The sequence below is a fragment of the Apaloderma vittatum genome, unplaced genomic scaffold (genome assembly GCF_000703405.1).
Source record: "Apaloderma vittatum isolate BGI_N311 unplaced genomic scaffold, ASM70340v1 scaffold24335, whole genome shotgun sequence".
NCBI lineage: Eukaryota > Metazoa > Chordata > Aves > Trogoniformes > Trogonidae > Apaloderma > Apaloderma vittatum.
The window spans coordinates 2,200-13,330 of NW_009717994.1; the positions used below are offsets into that span (position 1 = coordinate 2,200).

General features: G+C 49.4%; 1 protein-coding gene across 1 annotated transcript; it reads right to left on the reverse strand.

The window, feature by feature from the left end:
* Nucleotides 1-4,679: 4,679 nt before the first annotated feature.
* On the reverse strand, nucleotides 4,680-10,767 carry OTUD3 (OTU deubiquitinase 3). Its single transcript, XM_009870117.1, has 7 exons — nucleotides 10,626-10,767; nucleotides 9,767-9,879; nucleotides 6,664-6,786; nucleotides 6,331-6,456; nucleotides 5,632-5,728; nucleotides 5,185-5,366; nucleotides 4,680-4,856 (listed from the first exon to the last, which is right to left on the reverse strand). Exons 1-7 carry the CDS (start codon nucleotides 10,687-10,689, stop codon nucleotides 4,680-4,682), a joined length of 882 nt encoding a protein of 293 aa, XP_009868419.1. The 5' UTR covers nucleotides 10,690-10,767.
* Nucleotides 10,768-11,131: the final 364 nt, after the last annotated feature.

Here is an 11,131-nt window from a genome sequence, read left to right on the forward strand (position 1 = left end):
CTCTGCGACCCCGCAGAGCGAAAAGGGTTTCACTTCGGATTATGAGATAAATGACTTGGGTCAGTATTTTGTCATTTTGGCCACGATCCGTGTCAGTAATCCTTCCGGAGCGCGCCGCCACCTGGGCAGGAGGAGTTTCGGGTAAGGGTGGGAGCACCTCACCGTCCCGGCACGAGGAAGCACCAGGCTGTCCCAGTTCCCTGCATTTGTAACCCAAAACTCAGCTCTGGCACAGCCTCGAGCTCACCCAACACCAGCGGTGCCACCACGGGGCGTGCAGCTCCTCTTGCTGCTCCTCCACTGTGAGGAGCCCCCACCTGTGCGATTTCTGTCCATAAAGTCGAGGAGAGCAGAAATGCTCGGTTTTGGTACGAGGGGGTGGGACGGGAGGTCACTTCTCCTGGTGCTCCTAACCAGAGATGCCCCCAAACTCAGCGCTACGTACATGACAGGGATGGTCTGAAAGATCACCCAAGTCTCATGCCCTTCACCTGACTTCCCCTGGCTCAAATTTTCTTCCAGAATCCAAAGGACGGCCGGGACCTACCCCAGCTCTCACCAGAATGACCCTGGCTTTCTGTGCAGGGGCCCAAACCCCTCCTGCCACACGCGCCGGGCTCAAAACCCAACAGAAACCGGCTAAATTCTGGCGGTTTTGCCATCCCTACAACCAGACATCCAAAAGGCAGCCGGTGCCTTTCACCAGAGCGGGCGTGCAGTGGATGCCCGCTCCCCACAATTAAATAAATCATAAACTCAAGGGAATCCCTGTGAATCAATGTAAATTTTCAAAGGCAACTTTTAAAGCAAACCCGGTGTTTGAGCTTCAGGAATTGATGGTGGAAAGGGTTAGGAAATGTCACAGAGCTTCGCTGCTGATCTTCTGAAGTAAATATTTCTGCGTGCACAGAGATCTGTATCGTTTTCTCAAAAAACATCTGCCAGAAGCGACTTTTTGGCAGCCAACGGGTAAATCTGGAGCTTCAGAGGAGAAAAACATCAAGAGGAACGGCGAGCAGCTGCTGTGTCTCGACCCCAGCTCCAAACCCAGCTCCCCTTGGGGAGCCTGGCCCCAGCACAGCCCCATTGAGCCCCTAACGACTATTTAATTAATTAATACCCACCGAAGCCACGATGTTGGTGGCCTCAGGGGGTTGGGGTGGCTCATCCTTGCACCCCATCTCCAGCGAGCCCTGGTAGGGCTGTGGCCGAGTGGGTCTCCCCTGGTCCCTGCAGCCGCCTCGCGCCTGCCCACAGCTGCACACGATGCAATTAGCACTAACGAGCCAGGGCAGCGGCCCCTTGCACCCGAACCTCCACACCGGCACCTCCGGTTTTAACGGCATCTCTGAGATGCGTCCTGGACATCTTGGGAGCAGGTGTCCTAAAATAAACGGGCTTTAAAAGGTATTTTCTTTGAGATTTGCTTCAGCGTCGAGGGCTCCCGCCTTGCCCCGTCGAGTATTTCATCGCGAGTGACACCCCCGCACGGCTTCGCGCGGCCAACGCAGAACCTTCAGAACCCCACAACACTCTTAACCCTTTCACTCGTTTTCTGGTGCCACTCGAGTGCTTTGGGATGGGAGAGAGCCAGGACAAGAGGCCGATACTGCCCTCTAAGGTCTGTGCCTGCAAACAGGCTCAACAAGAGCACAAACCATTTCTTGCGACACCGGAATACAAGAATGACCCGATTTTCCCCCCACTTCCAGCAAGGTTTCCAAAGCCGGTGAAAGCCAGCAGGTGAATGTCCATGCCAGCAGCCAGAGGGAAGCCCCAGGAAGGGCTGGAGGTGGAGAGACTCGTTAAAATACCTGGGAAGTTTTACCTTTTTAACCCACAGCGCACAGTTCACCAGCGACCTCTATTGCACGCAGCATTCAAAAAAAAATCAGAGGTTTGGTTAGGTGAGAGGAGGGGGTGCTCTGCTGAGAGTCCGGAGTGGGAAAGGAGAGGAAAACTCTTGTCTGGTTTCAACAGAAAAGGAACCTGAGAGCACGGTGGCTGCAAATACCACAGATGACGTGACCTCTGCTGCTGAGCTCCACCAAAGACTAAACGTGAGAAGCAAATCACGATGTTTCTCCTGTTTCTCGCTTCTCTTCCTCCTGCAAAGGAAAAATCCACAACCTGTTTACAAATTCTGTGTGTTCCCGACGAATGCCGTGTAAGGATTCCCGCAAAAACCCCGCACATCGTAAGGGCAGGTGGAAATGTCAAGAGCTGAAGATCTACAGCCGACAAAATCAAAGTTTTAACATCTCTGAATACAAAATGTTTGTGCAGGTACAAAGCGAGGCTGGCAAAAAAAAAAAGAATTAAAAGAGAATTTGACTGGTGACTTATGAGCCCAGCATATTTAAGAGTTTTAATTGTATTGCACTTGGAAAGGAAAGCATTTTCGGCCACGGCTTTGGCAACAGGTATCAGAGGCCACGAGGTGCAGGCCAGCCTCTCTCTCTGCGGTTTCAGACGCGTCGCAGTTGTGGGCTGGCCCGTTTCTCCCGGACGGGATGAGTTCAGGCTTTGCAGGTCCCTTCACACCTGCAGAAGCTCGGCGACAGGCTCAGCAATCCTCTGGTGAGCTCTGGCTCAGGAAGACAGAAAAGCAATTCGTTAAGACCAAATATCTTCACAGTGTACGACTGCAAATCGTTAGTCTATTCATAAACTCACAGAAACCCCCTCGCCTTTCAGATCAAAATACAGCTGGGCAAGACACAGGTGACACCCAAACCTCCTTGCTGGGCTTCTACTCATCATACTTGTGAAACAAGCTCCACTTTCTCCCCCTTAAGCTCTGGCTTTTGAACCTTCCCACTATGTAACAGTGACCACTTGGGGGCAAAAGAGTTCCAGGAAGCACCCCTGCTAACAACAGGCTGGCCTAAAAAGGATCCTACCCAAGTCGTTCTTCCACTTTACCAATAGTACTGTGAATTCCAGACTCATCCGTGCTCTTCCTACCTACAAAATACTCCCTGGACGTCCCTCCGCAGAGGTTACTCACACCTCCCATGGGTGCTCAGAGCAGCACATCACACTCTGCTCCGCTTGCCTGACACCATATCCCACCATAAAGTGTTAAGAGATGCTCTGTGTTACTTATTATTTCCACCCAGCTCATTCCAGGAACCAATGGAACCTCTTTCCCAGGATTAGCGCCTGCTGTCCTACACCAGCGGTGCTTAAAGCAGAGCCCTTCTCTCTTTCTTCTTCAGTTCTCTTGACACAAACAGTAGCAGAGCATATGAAGAAGCAGCAGCTCAGATCCCGGCAGTGCAGTCGGAAAAGGTATCTGTATTTCTGTGCCCATTTGAAAGCTTGAACCACGCACAGAAGTTTCTCAAAAGCAGCATTTCTCACCTTCAAAATAACCTATTTCATCTCTGCCCTGGCTGATGAGGTGTCTCCTCTTCATCTCCTGCCCGTGGACATGCACATGCACTTTCTTCAAGCTTTAGCGCTTGACACGAGTCCAAACACCCGAGCGAAGCTGAAACACTGCAAGCTGTAATTCGAGGTCCAAGCCTTACAAGTCCTCGCACTTCAGTCCAAACTCCCAATCCTACAGGAGAAAGCAGGATTCAAGCCGTACATTCTGCGGTACTTGGTGACCTCATTGAAGAGGAATTTAAGATGGGAAAACCTGATTTATGAAGAGTGAGGTGGGCAGGATTCCCAGTGAGCGCTGCTGCTCCAAAGCTTGTTCAGAGAACTCTCGGTCCTTTGGATACACCAGCTTTCTTTGAAGAACAACAACTATTAAATTCCTGGTTTGGACACAAACTCTGGAGTAACCCCAAAGCTCCAGAGCGAGGCAAAGGAGATGAGATTCCAAGTGTCCAAGTAATAAACACTCAACAGGAGTCTCATGCCTGCTCATGTCGCATTTTAACACCTCATTAGACCTCACCAGATCAGACGAATTTGCTCTGTGGTCCCAAGAGTCCACTGGTATTACTTTTTTTGTTCTTGTTTGTTCCTCAACCGCTAGCAAACGGGCTGCTCTCAAACGCAGGCAACAAGCAAGCACCAGACCCAGCAATCCCATTCTCCCTTCACTTATTAATCCCAAATTCTGAAACAGCCCAGTGCTACACAAGCAGCTCTAGTGAAATTAAAACCAATCCCCGTGGTCTTGCACCAGAAAGCAAAAAGGAAAATCATGATTCGATACAGTGTTGGCCAGCACACTTTGCTTTGGAAAGGATTCTGGGACCCTGTTCACTTTATTTACATTCAGAGAGAAAAAAGACAAAGTCACATTCCTGAGTTGAGAATTGTTCAGCTTTCCCTGACAGAGAGGTACAACACAGCTCCTCCAAGCACAGCTGAGTAAAGAGTTGCTACAAAAAACCCCAAATTGGAGCACGTCAAGAGATGTCAAAGAGAATCTGATGCTGTTGTGTGAAGAAAAGGTTCTCACCTTCAAGTAATGCCAAAATCACAAGGACAAGTCTGCACATTCCGATAAGTTCAAGCAACTCCCCTCGCACGGAGGTTGGTGCTGAATTCCCAGCTCATCGCTTGCCCCACAACGGAGGCAGCCGGAGATTCCCGTGTGCTTAGAGATCTGATTTTAAGGTACCGACGGGCACTTGACAATTTGCTGAAGGGGAGTTTTGTCTCCACCAGGTTTATTTGCTTTCCTCCCCAAGCCCGGGGAACACTTCCCATCAGATGTTCAGAGCTGCCACAGCCTTCACCAAGGTGACGCGGCTGCCCGAGTCCGTCTGTTCCCTGCCGCCGTCCGGGCAGTTACTTTTGTTGGCCAAGACCTTCTGTCGGTGCCTTTCTTCCTGCCGCTTCTTCTTCTCCAGCCGCTGCTGTTCCCTCTTTTGTTTTTTGCACACCTGAGACAGAAGGATGAAAACACAAAGGTGAAAACACGCTTTTTCTGCTTGGTTGGGGAGAAAAAATAATACCCTGGAAAGGAGACGAGCAGATGTCCAGGCAGCTCCCAGAGAATGTTTACTCCAAACTACTCATGAGGACTTTTATCCTGTGTCATTTTGGGAAGAGTGCCACAGAGCAACGTTAAACGCTTGTGTCTGAGAAGTCACAGCTGTAGCAGCAACAAAATCCCGGTAAGTGGAAGCTCTTTGGAATTCAGTTGCTGGTTCTAAGCATTGCCCGGATTGCTAAGGAGGGCAAATCGGCTCCAGACTGCCCCTCCCGTACCTTTGGGTTCCTGCGAGCTCGATTCTCTTCCTTGGCTCTATCTTGCCCTTTGCTGTTTTCTAGTTCGTCCCGACGCAACCTCTGATTTCCCGAGATTGTTGAACCGCCTCCGGTTTCTTCCTGCGGAGTCGCGCCACCCGACTGCTGATCTTCACTCTGGGGATCCTGCTGCTCCTCAGTGCCTACCAACGACAGAGGTTTCCTCAGACATATCCTATCCAGAAGCTGCCTCATCGCCAGCCAATCCCTTCTTCCAGAATTTCTGGAAAAAAAGGGGTTTTTTTTGAAAACTAGATTAAAAATCTGCCCTCACTAGTCACCTGCCTGAGCGCAGAAAGGCTGAGGCAGCAGCAGCTGCCGCTCTCTCCATCGAACCACGGGTTGCAGTGAACATTCACGCCAGGCAGCATTCTTCTGAAGCACCAGGCACAAACTTTGCGGACTCACCGATTCTTTCCACTTCATTCGCTTGCAAGATGGCAAATATTGCAGATTCCACACTGTAGTCCTCCACTTCCAGGACTCGGCTCACGAACTCCGTGTCCTGTCCACAAGAGGAGAAAGGTAACGCTGCGGAGAGCTCAAATCCCTGACACGCATTCACTTCACAACCTCCCCTGCCACTGAGCGGGGGCTGCCGGCTGCTTTTATCCCCTTTCAATTTCATTTCTGAATAAAGGTGAGGGAGAAAAACAAAATAAAATGAATCTTAAAATCCTGACGATACCAGGAAAAAGGAATGGGCTGTTTCAGCGCCGCTGTTTCGCTCTCGACCCCGCGCCACACATCCGCACAGCACGAGCAGCAACGCAAGAACCCCCCAGGGCTGTCCCATGACAAGAGCCAGGATTCACCGGTTATCTGGTTGTTTGGGATGTTCAGCTCCACACGCTCTCAAAGGCTTTCAAATCTTACAGAAACGGTTCCAAAGCATGTTTCCCGAGAGACAAACCTTCCAAAATTATGACACATCCACGCAGAGTCCCTATTTCACACGCATTTAAGGGATGAAATGCATCCACAGCTGTGGCTGTGGTACTGAAATTGTCCAATGTATTTTTTAGAATTTTTTCCCAAGGTGCTTCCATGCACCAAGGTTTGACAATTACTTGATAATTAAGCACAAAAAGGTTACTCGACACTGACCGAACATCCCGTGGCGCTGCACACTTTTTGTACAGCGTCTTCTACGTCAGCTTCGATCTCGTCTTCAGAGTCACCCTTCCCAGGCTTCGCTTCTTCCCCCTTGTTGGAATCGTTTTTGCAAAGCATCTGCAAGAAAAGCAAAGTCCGGCAGATTGCATCACATCCAGTAAAAAAAAAAAATATAATCTAACATGCTAACAAATTATTATGGTACAGAAAGACATAGGGACCAAACTCTTTCCTTCATCTCACTGCAAATGGGAAAGGCGATCAACCGGTCACAGGGATCTGTTTTGTCACCCAGAGCTGGCTCAGTCATTCTGTCACACCAACCTCCATCTGAAGATTCGCCGGAGCTTCGGAATCGTCGTCGATTCTCCTCACGCTGTCGTAGTGCTCCCCGTAGCGATAAGCGATATGGAGTTCCCTCGCCTTTTTTTTGTCCGTGCCCCGAATCTAAATGAAATAAAGAAATTGTAAATGAGGATTTGGAATTGACTTCAGCATCGTATTTTTCAAAGCTGTTTGGGGTTTTGTTTTTTTTTAATGAAGCGATGATGAACACCCTGATCGGAAACAAAGCACTGAAGCCTCTTAAACAGGAAGAGTTGACCTAATAATCCAGATGCATCCTACAGCAACAACAGAGCTCCTGTGTTTGAAAACCAGACACACATCAAAACAAACAGAACACGGTACGAAAAAATTTCAGTGGAAAGCTCCGAACTATTTTCTAACCTTTCCCCAGGAGCTACTGGTTTTCTGATCACCTGCCAAGGCCTAATCTCAGGGACAGCGCTCGCCCAGCACACATTGCTGGAAATAAAAGAACCGATTCCAAACTACGACCTCAGCAACGCAGAGAAGTTTTGTTCTGCAGCTGGAACAAGATGCTGCTTCGGCATTCAGAGCGGCTCGGTTTTGTTTTTAAAAGAAAGCCTAAGAGAACTAAAGCCAAACTGTGAAAACATGCTAGCTCCACTCAGAAGCGCTGGGAACAACCCGACATGCCTTTGCTTTGTCAGCACGAGCACAGCGCTTCCCCCAGAACGTTCCCTGCACGGAGCGTTATCTCTACTGACGCAAGAATAACTCCTAAACCCCACCACCGCTGTCTCAAACCGTTGGCTAAGGAGCCACCGGGCATTCCAAGTCTTGCAGGAACGCAGAAAGTTCCGTTGCGTTTGCAGATCTCCTTTGCTCACCTGGTCAAGGCAGAGTTCAAAGATGTGACAGCAATCCCAGAGAAGATGTCAGCAAGCCAAGGAGCAGAGAGGCTCGCTCTAGGGCTCCAGAGTTTCCCAATCCTTTTACGTCTTTGAATCAGCTTATCCCGATTTACAGAACATGCACCCGCTCACCTTTCATCCTCAGCTGCGGGGTGTACTGCACTAAGGCCCTCAGATTTCACAACAGATGTTCTCCATTCATTTATTCACCTGTTTGACACCTGCTCACCTTTCGGTTCCAGCTCAGCACTCGCCTGCACTTAACTCCTGCCTCTTATCCTGGGAAGTTACTCAACATCATGCAAGTCGGTAAGATTTATTTTCAACATTCCTCCTCTGCCAGAGCCTAACTTAGTATCTGACGCATCCCAAAGCTCCTGAAAGATTATTCTGAAAATTTATCTCTCGGTAGCGAAGCCTCTTTTTGCCCGTAATACATTGTGTAAGTTAAAGATAGGTGCAGATTTAAAAAAAAGGCAAAAACACTGAAAAAAAGTAAGTAGTTATCCAAGAAGCCAAGAAAATAACCCATAAATCTGAGCTAACTTGAAGCTTTGCACTTACAATCACCATCCTAAATGGCAGAGGAGGTTTAAAGCCCTAAAAAGCCCACGTGGAGGTGCCCAGCTCCAACGAGCTTTCGACTACGCCAGAGCTCGAGCAACAGTCAGAGGTCCTGACCACTTCTGTTCACATTTTTCTGACTTAGCTGTAGGGGATGCAAATGGTTCTCTTGAAATGAGAGGATAAGTCCCCATCTGCTTCAGAGTCGGGACCAAAGGAGATATTCAGGCCACCTGCTTTGAGCTGATGCGCCTCTCTGGAAATGCACTCTCTGGGATCCAAACTTTCTAAAATTCTGTCGGGGCTGCAAAGCAGAGAGAGGGAAAGAAAAAGTATGTGAAAGTATAGGAAATCAAGGGGAAAAAAAGTGTCCTGTGCAAGTCTAGCAACTCGCTGACATTGTCAGCACTTTGTGAAGTCGTGATGGATCCTCTGTGGGGCAGGAGGCTCCTTGTGTCACAGCCGTTACACCGGTCTCAAGAGCCTGAGACAACCTTTCGCTAACAAGACCACACTCACGCAGAACAGAACCACGTCACAAACCCTGTGTTTACAACCCTAGAAAGGTCAAAGAGTTTAAGGTTTTCAAGTGGATACACAAAATATTGGTAAAAGTACACTGAGGGGAGTATCTAGATCGAAACAGTAACAACGCCTGAACCCCTCCTGCAGGGCCAGCACCTCCGCACGCTCTCACGGCTCAGGCAGGCGAGTGCTCCAGCGAGCTCTCCCACCGCCCGTGGCTGCTTTATAAAGGACAGTTTAGACTTGTCTGGGTTCAGGAACCCACCTGACACCGTTTCAGATGTATTTAAGACACCACCGATAGCTTCCATCTGCTCTTTTACCTGTAGTGCCCTGTTTAATCTACACGTGTATCCACACACCCCGGTTCTCTCTGTGAGCTGGGGCCAGGAGCAATCCCAGCATGAATACAGGTCATCGACCGCCCAACGACCGCTCAACGCAGAGATCCAACGTGGACCTGTTCCAGTGTGGACTTGCCATGGAAAAAGAACAAAAAAAAGAGAGGGGGAGAGACCTGATGGATTGCGTGTTCCAGCGCCCCGCTGGCAGAGGAAACCAGCCACACAGTCCCTCAGACAACGCAGCCCTTCCCAGCAGCTGATTAAACGCTGCCATAAGGTTTTAAAACTTCTTCCCTTTTCTGCCCAGTCAAGAACCTCGTTTGTTCAACTGTCAGAAACCTTCTTGTTCCAACAGAGTTGATGGAGCTTCGTTCCAATCCAGCACTGACCCGCTGCACCTTCCCTTCCACACTCCTGAGCCCTATCGGATGGGTTTCCTTAAGCCTGGCTCAAGTTCCTGTCAGAAAAGTCACCTCATGTGGAGCCTGATCTTCGGGAGAGAGAAACACACCCACAAAGTCAGGAGCTTAAAACCAAACTAACCCACGTTGCTCTGTCTCCACACACTTATCTTTCACGCACTCCTTGTTTTCTTTCACTCCTCCCAGCTGAGATCTGGGCTGTTGTCCTTCGAGGCCGAAAAGGCAATACAGCTCTCTGCCGTGGTCAGCTGCCCACAGCCACTGACGGCTCTCTGATAGCTCAGGAGGCTTCAGCTCTATTTGTATTCATCAGCTAAAAATTAGGCCAAAATATACAAGTTTTGTTTCTCACCTGCCACAGCGGAGCGTTAAGCTGATGAATGACCACATTCACTTGATTGTTCCTCGCAAAGGCCACAATAGCGTCGTTGCCAGCAAAGGTACCGGGTTTCGCCAAATTCGTAACTAAAGAAAAAAACATTCAGAAGAGTTGGAAACCTGGTTTCTGACACTTCCAAAAGCACCACAGGGAGAGCAAGTAATGAAATTTCAACACAAGCCCAAGAAATTCTGGAAAGGAAATCCCAACCGTGGAACGGTGAATGCCAAGACAAGAATTTGGCAGCAATAGAAGTTAACGAGTCTTAAACGACCACAGAACCCTCTAAAAAATCACAGCGCACGTTTAGACTGTGCACAGCTGTCAGCTCTGTGTCAGCTGGGAAGGCAAAGTGCCACGTGCTAAATGACCAAACTGCCTTCATGCATCACCTGCGCAGCACTCGGCACATCCTCCAGGCTGTGAGAACAAAGGCTGGCTCAGTCTCCGCTCTGGATCCTCCCCGGGTCACCGCTATGTGATATTGTGTCAAGGAGAAAAAGCAACCCAAAGAAATCAGCCACCAGCACTCAAAGGGAGCTGGGCAACTTTTTACCTTCTGAAAACACCAAATTTTTATTCCTTGCCTTTTTTTGCCTCCCTTTCCTTCTCCAAGTTTCTCCTAAACTTAAACATTTTCCAAGACAAATGTAACCCAAGTTTAACAGCTCATCTTTCTACAGTAACCTAACAAGAGAAACGTACTGTTTCTAAAACCTAGAGGAGCCCTAACACAGTTGTGGGGTGAGGAGCTGTTTAGCAAGAAGGTGCTTAGATGAGATGAAGTCACAAAACGGAGTAACTCTCCCTTGGCGTCCTGTGGGGACCGTACCGTGTTTCTCAAAGGGCACGTCATCCTCCACAAATGGCTCAAAGTCCTCCCGCTGCTTCAGCATGAAATCTACTGTGTCCTGGCGGTGTCTGAGGTGGTTCCGCGAGTGCCCCTCGAGCTGGTCACCCAGGGCGCGGAACAGACAGTTGCTGCCAGAAGAGAAACGGCAAGTGAGCGCCTCTGAGATGTGTCCAGTGGGTACAGCGTTAAACCAACAGTCCTGGTGCGGCTGCAGAAATACTGTGTTAAACAGCTCTGCTCTTTCTGCCCAGTGAGGTCAACAAAGGTGTGGATGTGAAGCAGCACCTGTGCCCTCTGCTCTGAATGGCTGCCGTGAGAAAAGAACTGCACTAAAAGCACCAGGGTTTGAGGAAACACGTCACGAGCTCCAACAGCGTGAGTTAGGGGTAGTGTGAGCACTGGGCCAAACTGTCTTTAACAGCGGGGCAAATGCCAAAATGCAACACAGGACAACCTGATCACAGAATCACAGAATGTTGGGGGTT